The sequence below is a fragment of the Pundamilia nyererei genome, unplaced genomic scaffold (assembly GCF_000239375.1).
Source record: "Pundamilia nyererei isolate P.nyererei 1_Seehausen unplaced genomic scaffold, PunNye1.0 scaffold00051, whole genome shotgun sequence".
Lineage (NCBI taxonomy): Eukaryota > Metazoa > Chordata > Actinopteri > Cichliformes > Cichlidae > Pundamilia > Pundamilia nyererei.
In genome coordinates, this window is record NW_005187452.1 from 3296415 (window position 1) to 3321325 (window position 24911).

Below are 24911 nucleotides of genomic sequence, written 5' to 3' on the forward strand. Positions count from 1 at the left end.
ATAACATCCTACAGAATTCATATTATCACCTCATGTCATTCCTTCTTCTGAACCTGTCAGACAGATATTGCTTCTATTTCATTAGTGAATAAAAAGGTACCCAAACAGTCCAGCTGGCTCCAGTATGGGCTCGTAGCATCAAGAGTTTGAGTCCATTTTGAAATCTTTACCACTTGCCTCACTCTTTTCATCTGCCTTTCTTTGGCTTTCTCTGTGTTTGTGTATAATTTTTCTGTTGTTTACTGACCTCTGGAGCAGAAATGTCATAACGTGAATCAGTAGATAGGCTGCTTACTTTGCTGACTTTACATTTTCACATTATTTGGGGGCTTTATTTTGTGAAATTTACCTTGATATGAAGGTTGTTTGTTTCAGACCTTAATTCTTAAGGTGACAAAGCTAGCTGGTAAATCTCTAAGCTTTAATTATTCGGATGAACCAATACCTCACTCTGAGATAATTGAACATGTATGGAATGAAAGGACAAGCCAATTATAGCTGATGGCACGATTTGCATCTCATGTTTAATTATCTTTCCTGTCACCATAAACACATCCGTGTGTTCGATTGTGGAGGGGTGCAAAAGGGACCAACACCACAAATATGGCAGGCTACATAAAGCTAAGCAAACCGCTTGTGGCTACGCTCTTAAAGACCAGCTGTATTTAAATGTGCATTTAGTCATCAGGCTGCCTGTTTTCTGATAGCATGCAAACACGCACACTAAAGTAAGATCGCTAACATTATAAACAGGTTAACACTGACAGCGTGAAAACGTTTATAAGCCAGTGTTAGCCTTTAGCTTGCGCAAAGTTGCCAAGCTCCTGAGTCATACTATTTAAATGCTCTTATCTGCAAAGTGGGTCACCATAAAACAAAAAATCTGGCAAAAACTAACAATTTTTATTTTAGCTATTTTGCTTTTATATATATATATATATATATATATAGATTATGGCAAGTGGTTTTGGTTCGGGGTCCTTATACCATGTGGAAAATTTAGGTATGAGAATGGTCTCTCATCGCTAACAAACAAACGTTTGGTCTCAGAAATATTAATTCATGTGAGAAAGAAAGAATATCCAAAAGGAAGAAAAACATGGAGACAGCAAGCAGCTTTTTCCCCTTGCTTACGGGTACAAAACCTCACATTATCACTATCTCTGATATATGACGAAAGTGTCAAAACAACACATCTCAGGGTCATTTATAGAAGAAGCAAATTGGAACCTTTCAGATCTGAGTGCTGAGTCATCAACAGTCATCAATCATCAGTTTAAAGAGCGGTTGAATGAAATGTGGGGGTATTTTGGGGTCTGTTAGAGCTCAGCAAGATGAGGACATGAAGTTGAGTGTTAGTGCTGTTAGCTGTGCAGGAACACGTGGACTGGATAGTTCCCACTAACATGGCATCCAACAGGTAAGCGCAGGCCTTCGGTTTGACTTTGAAGCTTCTGAAAAATTCACATTTCCATTTCCTTTAAGAGATACTGTTTGTAAAGTGTACAGTTCAAAGAGATGTCATTTATTTAAACAAAAAGATGCTAAATCATATACTGTGTGGCTATGGTACATAGCTAATTTGCCCCTAGCCATGTATATTCTTCTTCTTTCAGCGGCTCCCTTACTTTGTCTCCAAACCACTCGACCCAAGCTACACCTCTGATATATTAATTTCTAATCCTACATCTTCTGCTCACTCCTAACCAAAATCTTAACATTTTCAACTCTGCCACATCCAGCTCTGCCCCCTGTCTCCAAACCATACATCTTATCTTAAGTCTCACAACTGTCTCATAAATCTTACCTTTCATTCTTGCTGCTGTCCTTCCGTCACCAGTCACCCTTGATACTTGTCTCCACCTACTCCATCCTGCCTGCACTCTATTCTTCACCTCTCTCATGCACGGTTCATTGGTCTGGATGGTTGACCCCTTCCTCCCGAATAGTTAAACCCATCCACCTGCACTGCCTCTTCTCCTTGCACCCTCACATTTCTACCTGCCTCCCTCCCATTCGGACACACGTCCTCCTGTATTCTGTCTTGCTTCTGCCGACTTCCATTCCTCTTCATTTCTCTTCTCTCCAGAGCTTGCCTCCACTTCTCCAGGCAGTCTTCCATCTGCTCCCTACTCTTGTAAAGTGTGTACCTTATAGCTAGTGTCACAAAATCTTTCATCATTTTACCAAGAATACTGCAAGTTTACAGCCAGCTAGCAGCTACTACAGCTATACTGCTATTTTTATATACATAGGCACAGCAGTGATATCTTTAGTTGCGTGCATGTAAACTGTATGTGTGGAGAGCAAAGCCGGGGAAATTTGGTGAAATGCCATCTCAATATGTTATTGGCTATTATCTGACAAAGGCTGAGCTTTTGTTAGCTTGTTAAATGTATCTGTTTGGAAACAATGAGCAGCACACTGGCTTGGATATCCACCGGCTTCACCCATTCATACAAAAGATGAATGCAGTTACCTGGGTTGGGCATTTGAACGTTGCAAGCTTGGTGAAACCTGATGTGACCATGGTAAAATAATAACTGGAAAAACTGAACAGCCAACTCCTGGGCGTCTTTTTTGTACAATCAAAAGCTGATCAAGTTTTCTCTAACTGAGAAATGGAGGACAATTTAATGTGTGAAACACTTGAAGACCATGAACTTTTTAGGAATGGTTAACTGGGATGGAATATTGGCGTTCCATCATTTCCATTCAACCTGATTATTTGGAATCAGAGGAGTCGCCCCCTGCTGACCATTAGAAAGACTCCAGACTTTTCAGACCCAGAGGCTTTTCATCTATTATACAGTCCCTGGCTGTGCCTGAAGCATTGAGACATTGGCTGTTACCCACAAATGCTAAGTCATCAGACAGTCTCGATTTAGCTGATGGTTGCAAGTTTTCCATGAATTTCTGTACAAATTAAATTGCAGTGAATCCAGTATGCTACTGCTCTTGTGACTATATTTAAAAACAAAACAGTTTCTTTCCCCTGCCTCCACAGGTAGCTGTATTAAATATATTTATCAACGAAAATATCTAATAAACTCACTGACACAAGCTTGGCTTTAATGTGAGCTGCGCTACTTAGAGATTTTGTTTGGTGAGTAAATCCACAAAACACTGGGTGAAAATCCACATCTGACTGTCTGTCATTTACTTAACCCCAATAAAAGCTCCACGGTGGCCATGACCTTAATATGAATAGCTGCTGTATGCTCCCTGTGTTCAAGTTCGCGTGCCACCACAAGGGGATATTATTTGAGTGCAGCAGTAGATTAAGGGTGATGTGATCAACAACTGGGCTTTTGTCAAAGTCAGAAGTAATTTGTGCAAAGTGTAAACTGCTTCAAATAGACTCCAGTATGGTCATTACCAGAAGGCTATAATCATATCAAAGTGGTTTACTCGAAGCTGCAGAGCTACTCAGCTTCAGCATCTTGTTGCTGCATTTTCTGTTTGTGAGTACCAAAATGTGAGGACTCCTTGGTACTGTAATTTTTTCTGTTTTTGCCAGTAGAAAGTAGAGACTAATTTTCTCTCTTGATTGTTAAATATATGTATGTTTTCACAGAAGTAGGTAACAGATTTTCTTGCCATCAGTGATATAAGAGTGAAAAGAGAAAACTAAATTCTGCCTGTTTTAGAGAAATTCGCACTGCTGAGTGGTATGGCCACCCCCTGTTGTTTCCAGCCTGACTTTTGCACGAGTTGAAAGATGTTAATCTTCTCACTAGTAATCCTTGTTTGAATTTGAGGGATTACTAAGGTCTCAGCAGATAAAGAAGAACAACTTTGATTCGTTGTGTGTCTATCAGAAACCATACGATAGAAAGAGACATCTGTACAGCCAAAAAGCAAAAGAGAGACAGACAGAAAGCCAAAGAGAAAATGGGCTTGTATCAGTGATTCAACCCTCGCTTGCACTTATTCTTCTGTGTGTGAGTGTGTGTGTGTGTCTGCTTATGCTGAGGGGTCACTGGCCTCTCCTTTATCTGTGGCACAGTCACGCAAAACCAGTCGGAGATTGACAACATTTGGAGGATAAAGTGTCAGGACTGTGTCGTGCTGAGCTATCGGATGCAGCCTGGAGCACTCTCCATCACATTTCTTTGTGTTAACACTCAAGAAATCTGACAAATTCTCACATAGCCACATGTCACTGAAAGCAAGGCACTGGAGACTAATTATTAATGTTATCTTCCTCCCTACGGGCATGAATGGTGGTGGTGTGCTGTGCATGAGTTTAATTTATGTCCCTGCTCCTTAGCGATCATTTTGATTGGATGTCCTGTGTGCAGCAGAAGGGACAAACACGCTGTCTGTTGTTTTAGAGCCTTAGAGGAAAATTTGATGAGTGGAGTCCACGGTTCTTTTTACCCCTTTCTTGCTGCAAAAAGAGATTACATGAATGGCTGAGTCTTGTTGTGCTCAGGTCTTTGCCTTTGTACATAATCCCCTGTAATTCTCTTTGTGGCAGACCCTCTCAGTTGTCACTCATTGTTTGATGGCTTCAGGGTTGCCCTGAGAAGAGAAACGCTGATACCCAACACAGCAGAGCAGGAAAACTTTCTTTCCACAAAGACATCTGTAACGGAGGTTCTTCTCTCTTCCATTTCTCTTAAGCCTTATAGTAGGAAATACATTCAATATACTTGTATTTAGACGTGAGCCACAGCTCAATTTTCAGTTCCTCCAAAGTGTTAATCAAGTGGTCCACCCCCCATTCAGTTCATACACTACCTTGGTTTTTGTTTTGTTTTTGCTGGGAATTTTGTAATTATTCCTTTTTTAACTCCACGGATGTTTTGATGGTTTGGACTTGCCTTTAAGTCCTTATGTCATGTCTCACTCCAAAAATATCTTAATACTTACAATATGTGTATATACAATATATATTAAACTGTCGATAGAACATTTTCCGCGTTTGGCAACGAATAATCCAGCTCTTTATAGTAAGATTTTGTTGCATTACACGTAAATATTAATTTTTTTCCCGTAGTAATTGTAAACTACATGATCGCGGGGGCGGCTGTAACGCCTCTGACATCTTTCTCCCTTTGTTTCACCGGAGGTGATCGCACATGTGTGCTGCAGACTCCTGCTGAGCACTCAATGGTTGCAGGCAGTGTGCGTGTGCTGTGGGAGGAGCTAAAGTTTGGATGCTTGAAAGCGACCAGCCTTTAGTTTGTAGTAGAGGAGGCTCGTCTTCACACGCACTGAGGATGGACTTCGCCTCACGGACGAGTTAATGGACTCAATAACCTACGCTTTAAAGCGCACTTTACTGCGGATTTAGAAGATACATCGATCCACTTTTCGACAGTTGTTCCGGTGACGGTGAAGATTTCAGCTGTAACCGAAGTCTTTACACTGCAGCTCGTGGATGGTAAGGTCTTTTTGTGCCTTCCTCGTACTTTTTGTTGCCTGTCTCCACTTTAAACACCTTTAAGGAAAAGAAATGAGAGGCAGGGGGAAACAGTTTTTTAACGTTTTATTAGAGGAAAAAAATCTTTGCGGACATTTGTGCTCCGGGACACAAGTGTGAATTTCAGTTGTTTAGTTTAAGTAGTTTATTGTAAGACGGGGTCCTTAAAGGCAACTGGGATTTTTAATGTAATGGTGTAGGTTACTGTTGCATTTTAATTATTATTGTTATTATTATTTCTGTCGCTTTAAAAAATTAGTTTTCATGTTTTTCTACTTGGAGTTTACATTTTTTTGTTGCTCATCACGGTGCTGATTCATGCCCTGCACATTTTCCCTGTTCATTCCTAAAGAGAATGCTCCAAATATTAATTACTTTTGATAAAATAAAAAATAGAATTCTTTGCATTGCAGCTTTAGAAAGGGGTTTTTCGGATTGTTGTAAAAGAAGTATGTTGTATGTAGGTGTGGAGAGAGCCGCTGGACTTGGCCTCTTGTGTTTTCTGTCGCACATGTGGGTAAACAGCTGCTATTTCCATTTAACCCGATAAAACAACGAACCAGAAACCGTTCTGATGACCTGACTCTGCTTTGTTTTCACCAAACATCGGGCGAAAAGTGTTGCTTCTAAGTCTCGATCAGTCACTCATTTCTGTAAATACCACGTGGAGTCGTTTTGGAGTAGATTCTGTCCGGTTTTACACTTGCTTAATGACACCTTTCCTGTTATTCTCTTCCAAATAGCCACCTCCTCTTATCTCCTCCAGCATGTTGGAGACTGTGTTGACATACCTCCTGTATCACTTTGCATTTCTATAAACCAGACACAGTTTGACCGCAGATAAAGCATCCCATTTCCTCTGTTTTTGGTAGGGATTTCTTAGAAAAGGCGTTTTTTGTTTTTTTGTTTTTTTTTTTATCCTAAACTGCTGGATCAGATCTGGTGGTTATGATGCATGTGAGAGCAAACGACTTTCAGAGTTTAGATATTACTGATATGATTTACCAGAGTAAGACTGTAAATGACCAGTGGAGCAGTTTTCCCTTCAGGGCTGTGCTGTTCTTCGTCTCTGTGTGATATTGTATCAAGAGCTAACACTGATGGGCTCTAGCGTTTATACTGTAAACAAACTGAAGAAACGTTCCCTCTAGGAGCACATGCAGCAGCATCATAATGTGTGCTTCCCATCTTATCCTCTGTGTCTTACTCTGAAACGCATAGACACTCATGCATAAGCAGACCCCCACCCACACGTTTAAACAATCAAAACACACACACACACTCTCCACCCAGCACTCCACCCACTATAACAACTTCAGAGGAATGGTCAGCATGTGGAGAGGTTGTGGTAAACGAGTGGGAGGGCAAGTGGAGACCCAGGAGAGGAGACACTCTGTTGCTTTTAACCCTCAGAAGGTTAGTGATGTTCCATATCATGACTAGAGGGATTCGATTTGTTCAGGGCAAACTGATGGGAACTTGCGTGTTGAGAGGCCCCAGATGTGGGAACACAGTCATTTTGCTGGGCCGAAGCCAGATCGCACCCAGCGACAGGGCAGACGTTAAGCCAGCCATTGCTGCCTTTTCATCAGCCCAGTTAAGTTTGTGCAGAAGACAGAAAAGAGTTTCTCTGTCCTAAACATAAATTTGTTTAATGTGCATGGTTTGCTTTGCTGATGTTTTGCCACGTAAACATTTGGCAGTAACAGCACCTCCCTTTGAGGAATTTGTGAGAATTCTTTGAGTGTTAATGCTACACAAACTGTGAAAAGCCACACTGTGCTTTTGCACATTGGTGATAAGTTCACATTTCTTTTTAATGGTTCACATTTGCATTCACTAAAACTTGGCTCTAGACCTTTTTGCTGACTTTATCGCTGTGTCCTTGCATAGCTTCGCCTGCCATTTGCAAGGCCATTCATATTCAGTGTGACCTGCAGGTCGTGTAGAAAGGCTGGCCAGGCCCTGCAGGGGTTTTCAATGTTGGGTCAAAAGAAGACTATGAATGCAGGTGACACTTCTGAGGCTTTTTCTGATGAGCCAGAAATTCTTCAGCAAATTGGATTTTCTTCATTTATTGCTGCTTTATACTCTGGCATTGCTTTCATAAACAAATCTGGTTTTGATGGTAAAAACATGTGTTCTATCTGCATTTCACTAATTCAAGTCAGACTGCTGTCATGCCTGTTCATCTATCACATGGAGCTGGAGAATTAAAGAGATTTGTACCACTACTGACAAATGCTTCAGGTACTTGCTTAAGTCTCATGGCATTTATTATATTTGGTGTTTTTCCACTGTTTATCTTGAAGATCAAACATAGCAGACAGTGCGAATGAAGCCTCTTGAGGTCGATATAGTCCTGTAACATTTCCGTAGCAAGTCTTTGATAATTCTGTAGATGTAATCCAAGTTTGTGCTCACGCTTCTGTTATAAAAGTGAGCAGTTGCAGACCCCTGTTGAACTCTGTTTGGGGGCAGAATTGCAAAAACATGTTGGATAATACATGTCGAGCTACTCAGGTTTATTTTGAAGGACGGTTTATACCACTTGGCTGCATCTGTCTGACAAGTTCATCAGAAGTGCTCTCTGACTTCCACGAGGGTTTAACTAAGGTAGCTGTCTTTGAATGGAAACATGTTATGTAACGTGGAGCTCTCCTCCAGAGACAAATGAACGTCTTCTGCATTTTTCTTCTCTTATTTTGAAAGAAGTGTGGAGAAAAATATAAACAGTGACTTTGTAATGGAAAACAGACTTACGATGTGCCTGGAATGCTGAGATCCAGTATTTATTTATATAGTAAATTACCAGAGACCCATATTATTAGGTTATTTAAACCTCGCCTTTTCCTAAATAATGAAAAAGTGCTGTGCACTCAATAAGGAAGAAAACTCCTTTATGTGAGGACCTTTATGACCGGTATTGGTAGGTGTAAAGTGGCACAATAGGAGGAGGGGAATTGTACCATTTTGTTTTGTTTTTCTTTGTATAAGCTGTTTTTGTTTTATTTCCCGTGTTTGGATTCTTGCTTCTTTTTTTCCCCCTCACAGGAAACTGGCACGGTTTGCCATGGTTTTCAGGGTTTTCCATGAGGTCATAGCACCTGATACCAAATACTTTTTTTCAGTACCTGCTCCCCCGGTGTTCCAAGTGATCCAAACAGGTACTAAAATGTGGCGTCTTCGGTCTGCATGCCACCGATTGACTGGTCAGTAGCATCATTCCATGAGTCATGAGAGCATCTTGTATACAAAAGTTAAAACCGCCATTTTTGAAACCCAGCAACGACACATGCTTACTGCTTGCTATATCGATATACTCCAGTAGGAAATGAACCCCCTTCGTGGAACAGAAAGCCAAGGTTAACCATGAAGTTATCAGAATAACAGAAGATCCTTCTGTTGTGTACAGGCCTCTTGTTTCAACAGGTGGTGGTTACACACAAACACATACAGCAGTGCAGCAAAGGCAGTAAACATGGAGGAGCATAAAGAAACATCAACTAATGTAAACAGTGCTGAATTTAAAATATGTGCAGTATTTCTCAGATTAATGTTTCCAAACAGAAAGAAAATCTGACATGCTTTTTGTACCATAATGGGCAGAATTTGGCAGATGGTGCTCAATAAATTCACTTTAAGTGAAAAGTTAAACAAATTGGCCTACTAGTTCTTTTATGATTATAAACGTTATCTTAATGTGCTGTACAGGGCTTTGCTGTTGTTAAATTAAGATATTCAGGAGTTTTAATTTTGTTTTGAGTGGTATTAAATGGCGTTATAATGATCATTATTATTGTAGTAGTAGCCTTGTGAAAGGCAGAGGGAGGTTGTTGCAGTAAGTCCAATGACTAAATTGAGGCTAAAGAAAATATTAATGATGTCAGGATTTTATTTGTTTTTTTCCCAGGCCTTCACTCCACAGCCAAGCAATTTTTGTACACTCTTTAATTAAGAATTGATTTTGCCATTTTGTTAGCAGTCTTTTAGATCGTTTCCAATTATTTCCCTATAAATGATTATTGAACTCCAAATGCATTATGATATCATTCCCTTATTTGTTCCAAGTCTCCACTATTTTCAGTAGGACCGTTGCCCAGAGGGACAGAACTGTTGACCTTTTACTTCCTTTATTGGCTACAACTGCTGGCAAAGACAAAGACAGAGCTCACGCCTGACGATAAACAAAGCAGTACTGCTTCGGTTGTTCTTTTTGAAGTCCAGATGTTTGCTGAGAGTCAACAGCCAACTGCCTCGAAGCGGCCAACCTGACAAATGACTCGGACAAACTGTGTCATGTTTCCACTTGGAATGAGTAATGAGAACAGTTTTGTGGTCAAGCCTTTTGGTCACGGTCATCGAAGTTCTTACCTGAGCACGCTGAAGTGAGTTTGGGTCTGACGAGGTGAAGTGGAGCCTGAAACAGAATATAGTCATCTGATATGCTTTTAAATCCTATTGCTCTGCTTGTCAAATCATGTAAGGAAATGAGTCCTCACATCGGTTTAACTACGGGGATTAATCGTGCACCGCACTCCCCCACCACCACTTTGACGTGTAAGTCATGAGATGAATAGCCCAGTATGGATAGCCAATCCTTTGGATTTGATGGTGTAATTAGCAGATGAACTGTGATGCTAATACAGCATGGTCCAGACCTCAGAAAGGCCTCTGTTGTGCAATTGCATGACTCTAAACTTTCAACTCTCCTTTGTGACACCACAGAGTTTGTTCACAGTCTTGCCTGACATCGTCATCGACCCAGCAGATGAATAAGATGCTGTGGTCCGTCGTGGCCATGGGCAACTTTCACAGCACCAGTGTGCCTCACATATCTGGGCTGCAAAATCAGAGGGAGGCCACAGGCACTGGAAAACAATTGAAAGGATTTTTCCCCTCACTGCTAATGTTTTCGGACAATCATTAAACTTGGTTCTGTCAACTAAGCAGTCAAGAGCCCCAAGCAAGTAGGAACGTAAAATTATTTCTCTGTTTTTGTGGTTCAGTCTTCCAGGCCACACTGTTAGTCTGTAATCGTGAGGATTTCCTGATTAATCAGCACACCATATTAGTCTAAATGGGTCATTAGGGTAAAGTGTGGTGAGCTTTTCAACACAGAAGCACACAATAAACAGTTTGTAGTTTAGTGGACTGAAGGGGGAAAATTGCTATTCAATTTTTATCATCATAAGAGCTCCATGTCTCCAAATTTTTCTGTAGTTTCTGTATTGGGACTGTGTCAAGACAGAGAAATTATGCCTCCTATCACACTGCGCTCTGACTGACGCACGGCTCATTATTGACGCTTTGCAAGTTTTTCAAGAACTGATCTCCCACCGTTCCCCGTCAAGCTTGAATAATTTCAGGGAAGGGCAAGTCTGTATCAGAGGGAATAAGGTGACCCTTACTCTCCTTTAAGCACTTATCTCCTCTGCCAGTTCTGCTTCACTCACTCGTTTGAAATGATAATTGCCACTTCCTGCATGGCAAAGCTGAGCAGTATGTACACTAATGTAAAAAGGGGGTTTGAATATTCCTCAGAGCCAATTCTAGCTTTGGATCAGACTTGAAGCGTTGTCACATCATGGTGTAATTTCAACACTTTGTGGCTGTAGCATGTTGGAATAAATGTCACAGAAAGACAATTCCAGTAAGTAGCCTCATAGATGCCACTCAGGGATGTAAAATCACTGGGTTCCTGCATTTCAATGAATGCCTTTGACTCTGACGCACAGACGTGATGGGATCATGGAAACGGAGCACGTACTGTAGTTAAACAATTAGCACACATCTCGCTGGTAGCTTAAGGTCATGCAAAGCCAATTAAGGCACATTCAGTACTCAGCCTGGTACCTGATTAACATATGAGAAGGAGGTGTGGCACATAGAACTGGATGAACTGCTGAGTGCATGTATAAGATTCAAACGAACACCAACCAATCATGTTACACTGGAACACTTTGCTTCAGTTCTCTGGTAGCTGTTACTACTTTAAAACAACCTGTTTAGGGACATTTTACTGTGGGGAATACATCAGGCATGGTTGCGTCGCTTGACTTCTGGAGTTGTTTACATACACTAAAGACAAAGCTTGCAGTTTCACCAGATGCATCCAAAAAAGCAGGTTTCTGCTCTGCATCGCTTTAAAAAAAAGTTTTGTTTTGTGTTTGCTATTGGTAGACCAGGTGCTTCACATCTGAAATGCTCTTAGGTAGGTTGAAGCTGTGCAGAGCGTGGAGCAAAACTAAAGATGAAAAACACACCAAAAGATCTTTTAAGTGCCTGGATGCTGACCTGGAGCCTCTTGCAGGTTTTCTGTGGTTTCTTATGCCATGAGATTGGTAGTCGGGGGAGACCTTCGTGGACAACACTTATGTTGAGCCATCCTGCTGAAACTAGATCAGATTGGTATCTAGCAAGGAAGCCAGGTAAATGCCTCCAAGCATTTCCTTTGTATGCGGGGTGGAGCACAGTGGGGGAGGCGGATACGATCGGGGACTGTTGCAACAATGTTTAAATGGTTAACATGACATGAATATCAAGACTCGATGGTCTTAAAGTTGTTCCTGGTTAGATTCTTTTACAAATAACCAGCGATCTATACATGCCTTCTTGGTCATAAACTGTCAGATACATTGGTACTACTCTTTACCTCGAACAAGGGATGTCTGTCATAAATGCTTACTAGTCTTATTAATGCTGTCATTTATAATTTATTATGGGTAGGATTTTGCTGAACTCATTGCCTCTGTGTGTTAATTGTCAAAGCAGATTAAAAAATTGTGGACATTTGGATTTATCGGAGAAGTAGTATATTGCGCTTTCAGTAAGTCCGCTTTGTGTCTGCTACGCTGAAAAGGAGCTTTGATCTAAATTCATTTCTATGCAGTGGCAGTTTGAACCATGAGTGAGTGAGTATTTGGGGGTTTATTGAAAGTGACTGGGTTATGAACTGAAGATCAGGACTTGCTGTTTGGTCACAGGCAAATTTTCTTCACAGCGAATGCCTAATTTGCTTAGTTTTTCCAGTAATTTTATCATTTGAAAGTCATTAAAAATCCTTTTGTATCTGAATCCAGAAGGGAGATACCACAGCAGGATGCATTACAGCCAGTCATCAACACAAAGATGATTCTGTGAATAATTAATAACTCATGCAGGGAAAAGTCATCTTCCTTGTATCAGTCTGGGATCACACATATGAATAAGTAATTGAGTACTTAATTGAGTTTCAGTTCTCAGAGAGTTCCACATTAGTGTCTGATGATTCCCAGTACAGTGCACAGGTAGTGGATTACAGCTCACAAGTCAGTATTGCTTCTTAGATTTCCCTCTTCTTTGCTTTTTCAAACTTTGTGTTTGTATCAAACTGCTTGGTCTGAAATCTGTGAAGCAATTTTTCGAGATGGATGTCAACCATTTGTGGATATTTGCATAAAGAAAATGGAAAAAGTTATAGTAAATGAACAGGTCCTGATAAGCAGTCATATCTGATTTTTGAACCGTTTGTACAAATTTGGCTCTTTCAGAGGAAGTTTGCCTTTAGGCACCAGGATTCCCAGTTCACAGCTGCTCCATATTAAAGACCAAAACGTTGGAGCATGCATAAAGGTTTTCATTTCATTCCAGGTTAAAATCTCTTCTGTGTGCAGACACCGAGGTCTCCATTTGGTTTCAGAGCCAAGAAAAAAATTCACATTACCTGCAGGGTAGAAATGATATTGGAGAGGCAGTAGAACATTTTGTGTTCATGTCTTTCTTTTTCTCTTTTATCTTCTGTTGAATAAATAAGTGAAAGCAGAGAGGAAGCCTGCTTATTGATGGCCTTCATTGATGCACTTTTGTATTTATATTTTATTACTTTATGCTTTTGAGAATATTTACTTTCAGTCCACTTTCAATTCCCTGATCTAGAGGAAGTTCCTTTCAAGAAGCAAAGACAAAAATATTTTGATGGAAAAATGTTTTTTTTCTTTGTTTTTTTTTGTTTTTGTTTTTTTTCAAAGCCTGCATTGTTGAGTTATGAGGAGGTTGTCCATATATAAACCACTCAAAGGCTTCTGAGAGAGGATATCCTGAAGATTTCTCTGATAGAAGTAGCTAGGAAAGAAAGAAGCCAATTTAGCACTACTGTAGAGGCACTCAAGATTTTAGCCAAATTTGAGTGTGGACTTCCTGTTTTTAAAAGTCCACCTCGTTTGAGTATGTTATCAGCATGGTGATGATCAGAACCCTTTTTGAGATGGGTTGAATTTGCGTAGGATAATACGCTTGTCTCTCTTTTTTCTTTTTGTTTTTAATAAAAAGTAATTGTAGCTTAAGAGTGATATCTACATGCGAGTTTGCAATTAATGACATCATCGCAGTTGTCTACACATCTCTGTTGTCTGACATCTTTATCCCTGAGCTCCCTCATCCAGACATGCTGACTCATGCTTAACCGTCATGTAAACTCACAGAGTCACTGTGATGATGAATTCACTATGTGCTCTGCCAGCTTAGCAAACAATTGGTGCTGTCTCAACTGCTGCACGGGGTGCTTATGGTTTATTTTTAACCCAGTCGTGATTTATTTAGCGCACTCCCTTCATGGTGTGGGAGAAGTCTGCTCACCTGAAAGTTTTCCTTCTACTACCCACAGTCCCATTCCCTGGTGGACAGAGTAAGCGTTAACGTTTCACCTAATGTTCCTGCAAAGTACAGCATGCAATGTTTTACCTCACGGATATTTGAAAAGTAGTTCACCTTTTACCCCTGATTCATTAAGATTCAGAAAGGTTAAAGTTAGTTTAACCTATTAACTATTTATCTGATGACGTGTTCTTTAAAAACAAAGTAAATATTGCCGGTATGTCTAGCAAGGTGGGTTGAAAAAAATGATTTGGAGTCCATGCCATTGATTTGGGTGGGGAAAAAAATGTACCTCCCTCAGCGATCTTGATTTTTGCAATAATTATGCATTGCACACCCAAGAAAGCAGGCTGCTAGTCTGAGTTATGATGACAGACATAGTAAGGAGTCTCTGCCTTGTCAGTCGCCTACTGAGGCCTTCTTTGCCGAAGATGATAGCTCCACAAATCTTTTGTAAATAGTAATTTAAACCCAAGAGGCAACATTAAACATTAACGTTAACATTTATTTGATTTAAACATTGCTGTCCTTTTTTGTTACTGGAAGAAGTCATTACATCATTTTGGATACAGTTCCCCAAAGTCACCCTTAAATCTGGCCTGACGGACACAGATAAGATTTGATGGCAACTTGTGCAATTAAAAATGCTTTTCTAGTTCCCTTTCACTTAGATGTGCTCATGATACTGTTAATGGATTGGACCGCAGCCTAATCTACCCTCATGTCAAACTCAGTCATACTGCTCTCATCACAAGGTCCTGCCTGGCTGCTGATTATCTCCATAAGTGCCTCATTTTGTGCCAAAGACCAAATGTGAGACAAGTCACTTTGCAGAGAAGAGTTATTGAGAATTCGTAGCCTAGCACAAAGCCCAGTCTTTTAATCAAAAGCTAGCCAAATGGTTAGCATTCATGCTGCTACCTTTCCAATGAACTCGACATGACCTGACGGAGTGTATCGCCCAATGTGTCTTTCACATCCTTTTGCCATATGAACAGATGCAGGAATTAATAGGGAGCCTCGAGGGAGGTTCAGAAGGTTAATGAATCTGTAGCTTTAAGCAATATGGCACCAGATTCACCCTTCACAGATACAAGGAGCAGCAGACCCTCGCCTGCATGAGCAGATGGGTCCAATGGCATTGAGTATAGTTGCTCACTTTTACTGTAACAGCTCTGGTTGAATAGAATTCTAATCCTATAAATCCTATAATTGTTACCTCTAATTAGATCACTTTCTTTGGTCGAGCACTTGCTGTCAAATATGATTTAATGCTTATTAATATTTAGTACTTTTTTCCTTCAGACCCTTGTTGCATTGCTTTTGAGATTGGATTAGGACACTGCATGAGTACTTTGACTAAAATGCATTTACGTATGATGGGGTCTTTTTAAAATCTGAAAGAAAAGAGGATGAATGCAGTATTACATCAGTTTACTTGGCCTTCGCGCCCTTGTTAAGGCTGAACAGATCTGCCTGAGGCCTGCAAAGTGTCCATCTAGTGCTCCTCAGGCACCGGGCCCAGTTATATGAACATTTATGAGTCATCATGCCTCTTGGATTCCCCAGATACCTTGTTTCCTATTCGGGTGCATGGGCCTCTTGCTATTGGCATAGTTTTGTCAAAAAAGACAAGACAAACTTTTTATTTTCTCTTTTTTTGAGGCCAATATTTCTGTAAGGAGGCAGATGAGTAAACTGTAAGTAAATGTGTTTTAGTTTTAGTTTTTTGGCTTAATTCTTTGGTAGAAGTCACGACTAGGTGTGCATGTGATAGGTCTGAATGTTTTTGCTGTAATTAAGCAAACACGATTGTGTAAAATGTTTTCTGAACCAATTAAATTGGAACCAAATTACTCATGACTGAAATTTTGGTGAAATTTTTGGTGGGCATTAGCAACATTTTTGAGGTGGTAAAGGGTCAATTTAAGTGTGTTGAGATATTTCTTCATGCATTACTGCCCTAAAGAGTTTGATGAATTAGGAAGCTTTTAAGCCGAGTGGCAGGAAACACTTCTAACAGCACGCCTCTTTTCATTAAAATTTAAAACACTTGCAGTTACATAAGGATGTGCCCTGGGAACATGGAGGCTTGAGGTGTGCAAGAGATGCTGGGCAGCCAAGCTTGTTGTCCCAGCAGGCATGAGAGGGACCACCGGAGGCAAAAGGAAATGTTAGAGTACCGTGGGTGGATGTTTCAGCCCACAGTGACTCAGCTAGCTTCAGTGGAGCAGCAAGAACCACAGCAGGCCTGGCAGTGAAGTGAAGAGTGACACAGACCTATTAGTTGGATGCTGCAGACCCCGGGGAGGGGAAGACCAGGGTGTGACACTGAGATACAGATGTATTCAAGTCAGCTCCCCACTCTTCAGACTGGGCAGGTAGCAGAGTATGTTAAAAAGTATTATTCAGGCTGCTCAAAAGTTTAAAATGGTACTTTCCAGCTGGGCCCTACCTCCGCAGATGCCCAGGAGCTACTTATTGTCCCACGCTCATCTTGGTCTGCTGTATTTATTGGCTGTCATAAATATTTGCATGAGGTCTTCAGGGAGTTCCTTCAATGATGCGAGAGACGCCATGTGCTCTGCAGTGTTTACTTTCTAAACCTAACCACCTCTGTGGGTTCTTCAGGGAGGCATCTAGCACTGCCGGGCAATAAGGAGTAGGGAGTTATATCAAACACGAGGGCTTTACTGAGCTCACTGAACGGAGGCATCTGTACTCCGGTCAGGATATTGGTGAATTCATAAGAATCAAGTAATAGTTTGCACTCTGGTTTAGGTCTGAAAACACTGGCAAATATATGATCTACAGCTGTTTTGGGTGCACAACAGGCATGTGGTATTGCTGTAAGGAGTCAGTAAGGCCATCACTTGGACCAAGATTGAAATATATTGCAAGCGTGCATACCCCACCTCAGACAGGGTTGTAATAACTTTGGTGATCCCCTGGACTTTCAACTCGCATCATCACTGGGTCAAAATTTTAGAAAAGATCATTTGTTTCGGCCATAGCGCTTCTATTTTTGTGTTAATTTGAAATTGCAGTATACTGCGTACAAAACGGGTTATTTTGATTTAACATGTTAAACCAAACAGGATTTACCGAGTGTGCTTTATAATTTAATACCTCTTTAATACTTCTCCAGGCTTACAAAAACAGTCTAGGCTCTTAGTTGTTTTGTTTTTTTTCACAGCTCTTTTTGATTCAGTATCTGTTCTCTCATGACATTGCTTTTGGTGAAAGAAATGCTTTGTTATCAGTGAAAAAACTCATAAAAAGGTGCCACCTGTGTTCAGTTTCAAATGGTAAACAAGCAAAGTGTCAGTTTACTAGATAGTAAACTGAGAGAGCTTAAAAGCCATCTTCCTCAGGTTTTGTTGAAGACCAACATGAAGGTGCTAATCACAAATATCCTTTCTTCTACGCAGGTTGGCGTCCACATTCTGGACAGGTGGCTTCGGATGGTTAAGTGTTAGTTTTGTCTGACACAGCTATTGTAAAGCTGCTCATTTCCTGCTTTAAAGTATTGCACTGGTCATTTACTTAATTTCTACCTTGCTCATATACAATTTTATTTCACAGGAAAAGAGGGGCTTTTTTCTCGTGGCTACAGCTCCGGTTCATCATAACCTCTTTGAACCAGCAGGCAGTAATTAATAAAAATAGACCATGACTGTAATAGACCACTGTTTCTGTCACTGGCTAGCAAAGGCAGAAATGTGTCAACACCTAGTTGCAATAAACGTGACCTCAAAGGAAACATAATGCATCTTCATATTTGAAGGTTTGGGCTCGTGTCAACAATTTGTGTTTTCCTCAAACAAGCAAAAATAAATCATGACAGGTTTGATAGCTGTTGATGTTGTTTCAAAAAACTCAGAGGGTTGAAACAAATGGGCTGGTGCTTACTTTAAGTGCTTTTCAATAAAACTGACAGCCCACTAAACACAAAAATACCAGTATAGATTTACATAACATGCTTCTGATCTGTATACTCACACAAAGCAAATAAAAGCTGTTCATTGCACCTTCTTGTGACAAATTACCGGGTTGTCTTGGGAGTCACTGTTCTTTTATTTCCCCACATAGCCACAAAATTGGAGCCAGACTCCCGTATTATCTTCTAGGGGGATCTCTCACCGATTTGTTGACAGCATAATTAAATACAGAGATTAAAAAAAAATGTAGTAGGCGTTTCGTCTTTCAAACAGCAAATTGGATATTCACTTAGGCTTAAGTTTGTGAAACCCTTCAAGCTACCAGATGATGAGTATTTTCATTTTAGCTGGTTAGAGCGCTGAATGATCTGTTTTGCTGAGTTTTCTTTGTGGTGGGAAAAAAACTAAAACAAAAGGTTGTTTGTTCACTATTGAAAGCTGAGGGGCAGATGGATGTGGAAGGTCATTTTTGGGTGATGCCGTTGTTGCTGGCAAAACTAATGAACACTCCTCTCAAATAACAGCTGTTTGAATTAAAATACACAGCATCCTCTAGAATGAGCCGCTGCTTGAATGTATTGGTCTTTTTGCGTTTGTAGTTTATGGTTATAGCGTCAGAAGCTGGATAAGGATCTGTTATTCCAGCTTGTGTTTCATCTTTTTTTTTTTTTTTTTTAAACTGTTGTTGGAACGCACATAAAGAAAAAACTTCTCTCTCTCCTTTCCACAGATCCAAGATGACTTTAACTAAGTGGAGTCTGGTTGGAGCTTAGCACTGATCAACCGCAGAGCACTATGAGAAGATGAAATCCAGCAGCCTTTAATCCAGAAAGGATTCCCCTTCTCTAGACTAAGAGGCTACAAACTGTATGTAAAGACCACTGGGAATACAAGACTCGAATCAAGGACACGATCCACCCCCCTCTGACTTGCAGGAAGATGGGAGTGAGAAAATAACCCTCTGTGGCATCAATAGGAGTTTAATGTGTTCCAAGGAATCTTAAAACAAACCTTGTACACCCGTGTTCATCTTAGACAAGCAGGCAACCATGTGGACATTAACTGGGACTGTCCACTGTCTTCCTGCTGCTGCACTGCTATTGGCTAGCTTTCTCCAGTCAGTGATCGCCACTGAGGAAGATGTCATACCTCGCATCAGTTTCCCATACAGTAAGTGTAATTTGTTTTCACTGATGACCAGTTGTGGCTTAACATTGTGGCTGTGAGTGAGTTTTGGCATTATTTCTCCAAAATCTACAGGTCTGTGCATATCACCGTAATGGTTTCCTTTTTTTACATCCTTTCATAAAGAAAACTACAACAACCAAATGTAAAGAGAAATTTTTAATGTTACATGCAAATGACCCTGTCTTAAAAGCCTTTTTCTTAGAATGCTTAAAGTGGAAAAATGAAATGCAAATGCCACAACAATAAAGTATAAATATAATATTGCTTGTCTCGGTTTGCAGATCAAGCAAATAAAACATGAACAGAATTAAATAGAGGACTCGTTTCAGCACTGTGAACTCAGAGCAGTGCTTCTTTTTTTTTTTTTTTTACTTGCTCCTACTTCATTACTGAGGTTTTATTATCCTCATTTTCAGCTCTATATTTTTATGCTTGTACTTCAGTAGGGTAGCTATGCATGATTCAGTTCAAATTAACCCTGATTTATCTTATTCTGGGGGCTTGGTACAGCTTCTCAATTTTAGTTTACTTCAGCTTTTTTCTAATTGCACCTCTGAAAGAACAGGTGAGTGTTGCTTCTGTGTGCGTGTGCATGTGCGTGTGTGAGATATCGTTTATTATTTGTATTTGTTAATATGTTTGTCTGAAACAGTCTCTCTTGTAAATAGGATATTGAGTAATTTTATGACAGGGTGTCTTAGCTGCTTTCAACAGGATATCAGAAGATGAGACACTGTTGTTGCAAAGGGATTGATATGGACAGCAACAATGTTTTAAACAATCATTTGTTACTAAGGGGCCCAAAGTGTGCCAGGATAAAGTCCTCCACACTATTACACAACTACCAACAACCTGAACCACTGATACGAGTTGGGACAGATTCATGCTTGTTTTTGGTTTCTTTTGGGTTTTTTAATACCAATTTTTGACCCTACCATCCGAATGTTGCAACAGAAATCGAGACTCATCGGATGAGGTGATGTTTTTCTGATGTTGGTGAGCACATGTGAATTATAGCCTTAGTTTCCTGTTCTTAGCTGACAGAAGTGGCACCCTGTGTTGGCTTCTGCTGCTTCAAGGTTCAATGTATTCAACGATGCTCTACTGCATGTTTTGGTTGTAAAAAGCCATTGCTTGAGTTACTGTAGCCTTCCTGTCAGCTGGAATCGGGCCTTTCTTCTTTGACCTATGGCATCAACAAGCCATTTTCACACAGAACTGGCACTCATTGGGAACCAGCCAGTGAGTGCCAGAAATCTGCCCCATTAGTTGTAATTTCAGCAAATGATAAGCCACCACCTAGAAATGAGAAACCTCCTTTCATCTTTCTTCTGAACTTAAGGAGACAAAAATATTGAGTATTAAGTTGAGAATGCACAGCTGTTTCTACTGAAAACATTATGTGTTGAATATGTAACCGACATAGCGGTAGTAAATAAAGGGGGCAGGGCCAGTTTTTCACAGTGTAACATAATAAATATCAGTGATGAGCAAAAACAACATACACAGCTGCAACAAGTCTGCAGGGAAAGAGGCTGTGGAGCAGTGTGTGCATAGATACATGTACGAAACCACAAGTGACTACAGGCCCAGCCCAGAAACACATATGCCAACTTAAGGACAACCGCACTACAAACATCTCTGCATAGATACATGAAATTACAAGTTTTGTTCCCTGAGGGGGTTTTTTCATATTAGATGTCACTTCACACAAAATTTACTGTCTCTCTTGTGTTTTGTTTTCTTTTTTTTCCCCTCTTGGGCCTTGACAGAAAGACTGGGGGAAAATATGCATAACACGTGACTCTGCAGAGTGCAGAGCAAATGAAGTGCAACAATTTGGGGCCCAGTAGCTGCTCTGTAGCACATACAGTCTGGCATCATACCTTCAAAGGCACTTGGTTGCTCTGTGCGTTTTGCTTCTAATTGACCTTTTGCTAATGTGCGACTGAGTGAAACAATTTATGATACAAATATAAACTTAATGTGTCTCCTGGCAAAATCCACTGATTGAATGGGAGACCTTTTTGCACCCGACTTCATCATCGTATGTAATTACTCTGCACACACTGCCACACGTCCTATTATAACAACTGTGGATTAAGCTTCCATAATTTAAACACATGCCGCTGTTTTCCTGTATTTGCTCTGCCGACAGCTTTTTGGGAATTGATTGATGCATTATGGAAGCTTGTGACAAATGAGGTAGCTGTTTGGATGTGGCTCACAGGGGAAATTGACTGATTTATTTATTTTATTTTATTTTTTTCTCCCCTCCTCCCAGGAAAGTCCCACTAAACACATTTCAACATCCTGAATTAGAGCTGTTGAAATGTGTGGTTTTACATGGCCAACAAGATGCTCCTTAAAATAAGCTTCTCGCTTCATTCGTTCATCTGTCTGTTCTCATCCAGGCAAATAGTTTAGTCAAACATTAACCACAGCATAAGTTCATAAAGGTTTAGAGGTATATTGGCTCCTTTAAGCACACCTGCCTGTATTTGAAGCCCCTCCCCCCAGAAGATTTGTTTCCCTCCTCTTTAGCCACTTTAGTGAGCTGTCATCCTGTGATTCACATACACCACCTCAAATTAGCATCTCTCATACCCAAGTAGGGCTGCCACGATTTGTCGACTAGTCACGATTACGTCGACTATCAAAATCGTCGACGACTGATTTAATAGTCGACACGTCATTTGAAGCTTTGTAAGATCGCAAAAGACGCAGGAATAAGTAGCAGGATTTAAGAGTGTAATAACGGACTGAAACAGAAGATGGCAGCACTGCATGTACAAGGATGCCAGCTGCCGTTAAACCCCGAAGAAGAAGCAGCTGTGTCCCAGAATTCATAGCGCGGCCCAGCTTAGTTTCCAACAATGGCGGTAGCTAGTTAGTTTTAATATTACTCTTATTATTCTTTCTGGGTCACAAAATAAACGTTTAACATATTTTCAGGCGAGAATGTAGCTGTGTAAACCTCAAATATCGGCTCAGTTTATCAGGACACCACATATTTTCAAAAGCGCTCCGACGTTTTCGGAGACGTCTGTTACCCACTAGCTCGATAGCTAGCCGGGGGCTAGGTCACTAGCGCCGTGAGAACACCGGACTCCCGGCAAATTGTTTTCAAACCCACCGCCGTCTTTCACTACTGAGATTAAATATATATGAGTCACTTAGATAAATTAAAAATGTTGTTGTTTGGCTTTTTTTTTTTTTTTTTTTTTTTTTTTTTGTATTTTATTTGTTCCTGAGTAAATCGGTTTGGCTGAGATTAAAGTTATAGTTTTTACGCAGCTGAATAAACGTCAAGCAGACAACTGATTATCAGAAGTGTGAGATGCTGGAGAATATTCTCCGGTGTCCTGTTATATTTTAGATAGCAAGGAGTTTATTAAACTTTACCGAAACAATCTGCAAATTTCATTAAAATTGAATAAACTATCATCTTGTCTTTATTTTTAGTTAGCACCTTAAAAGCTTAAAGCTGTAAGCTAATGATAGTTATATAAGAGCAGATGCTGCTGGTGCAATAAGCTGTAGTTTTACGTCCAGTGAATGATGATCTGATTAGTCGACTAATCGCATAAATAATCGGTGACTAGTCGACTATCAAAATAATCGTTTGTGGCAGCCCTATACCCAAGAACAACCTTTCACATCCTTGAGCCATTTAGCTTATTTCTCTAAGAGCTGAATAGACTAAATTGGCACAAGGCTGGTTCCCAGCAAGTGAGTGTTTTGCAAACCACTGATGTTTCTTTCTTCCCCCCTACTTTGCCTCACTCCACGCGGCATTCATCATCTTAAATTCATGTATTTTGACATGAACGATGAGTGATTGAGGTTGTCAGCTGGAGAGCATAAGTAGTAGTGTGAGAAAACTGTTTTTCAACCGACAATTTCGTGTAGAAAGTCTTATTTAAAAGTCACTGGCACTGATTATAAGCTCTTTAATGAGACAACAGCTTTGCACAAACACTAGCATGCTTCATATATAAACTAACTTTTGTTTGACCTCCACCACTGCTGCAAAACATGTAAAGCAGGTCATCTCTTTAAATAGCCGTTTCTGATTGGCATTGTCTGTAAGAAAAGGGGACCCGGCCTGTTTTCTGGAGAGAGCACCCTTGCCCTCCTCCTTGAAAAGCATCCCTCTTCCTTTTTGTCCTCCTTCCCTCTCTCCTCGTCCTTCCTTCTCTCCTAATGAGCAAGCTAATCTCTCATGTGTAGTGAGTAGGGGTTTTTGTGGTTGCTGCAAAGGGAGAGCTTGTCTGTTTTTCATTATGGTTCTTGAGCAGAGGCAGAGCAGCACAAAAGATCATGGGACTTGGAGCTGTAAGCAATGGTTAGGCATACAGCATGTATCCCTGTTAGTTATCAGAAGCTTCTCAGACAGTACTTTCTGAAGAGGTGCACTGAAGAGATGGATTCTTTTTGTTCTTTAATTTTCTTTTCTTTTCACTTTAATCAAGGAGACATTAGAGTTCAGACTTGAGTACGTTAACTACAGTGTTTGTCACACACTTACTTGGGCGAGCCACCCAACTAAATTCTATTTTGCAATCTTTGTCTTTTTTTTTTTTTTTCTTTTGTTCCCCCACAATCCACTGACACAGTCTCTTCAGTACTGGACAAACTTCTCACTTTTATTTTTGGAAAGTTATCACTAACCAGCTAGGCCCACTGTCCAAAATACTCTCAAGTTGACCATTATAGATTGCAGATGAGAAGGGTAGCATATCCAAAACCTTCAGCAGATGGAGAACTGCTTCAACTGACAGTAGCCCCTTTTCCATTAGTACCCATTCGGATCGACTCGACTCGCCAAGGTTTTCAAGGTTTTCCAATAGGTGATAGTAGCCGGTACAAGGTGCTACAATAGTACCTACTCAACTGGACAGGTATTAAAATGTGATGTCGTAAGACTGCATGCCACCATTTGACTGGTCAGTGGAGTCACTCAATGAGTCATGAGAGCATCTTGTTCACAAAAATCAAATCTGCCATTTTTAAGACCCGGCAACGAGGGAAATGGTTAGGGGGAAAAAACAGTGCTGTGGTTCCCGAGTCTGACGAAAAGCGACAGACCAAGCAGCAGGTATATCATTGCCTCGACGTCCACCTTTGTTGTAGCATTTGTGTTGCATACTAATTGCGTCACGGGACGCTCAGCTGTGTTGCTGTGACAACAACAGCAAACATTAGGTGGGACACGATTGTAATGGAAAACTAGTCGATCCGAGTAGAGTTGTGACAAGTAGGACAGAGTAAGTACTAATGGAAAAGGGGCTTAAGTTGAGCTCACTAAGACTGCAGCAGAAGGGCTTTTGCCGCTGTGGAGACCGTAAAGTTTCTGTCCACAGGATGAGGAACTTACTGGAGAGTAGTATCCACCTCTACATCCATTTTCTGCCACTTCTCTGCTTAGACTGCCACCCCTGAAAGCAGAGTTGCCTGGACCTCCCTCTCCCTGGCCACCTCTAGCTCTTCCAAGGGACATAGAGGCTTTCCTAGACCACAAAGTAATCCCCCCAGGGTGTTCTGGGCTTGTCGCCAGTAGGACACGCCCAAACCACATCAGCTGGCTTCTTTCAATGTAGAGGGGTAGCAGATCTACTCTGAGCTCCTCCCGAATGACCAAACGCTTCACCCTTTCTCTAATAGACCTTTTCCACTAGTACCTACTCAACTTAAAAGTACGGGGTTTCAGTTGT

General features: G+C 40.7%; 1 protein-coding gene across 1 annotated transcript in view; it reads left to right on the forward strand.

Moving 5' to 3' along the window:
- The first annotated feature begins 5154 nt into the window (after positions 1-5154).
- sema4bb (sema domain, immunoglobulin domain (Ig), transmembrane domain (TM) and short cytoplasmic domain, (semaphorin) 4Bb) overlaps positions 5155-24911 on the forward strand; it is a 54965-nt gene continuing 35208 nt past the window's right edge. The window contains exons 1-2 of the mRNA XM_005733388.1: positions 5155-5392; positions 18737-19176. Coding sequence (XP_005733445.1) covers positions 19056-19176 — 121 coding nt within the window. The 5' untranslated portion in view covers positions 5155-5392; positions 18737-19055. The remainder of the gene's footprint in view (positions 5393-18736; positions 19177-24911) is intronic.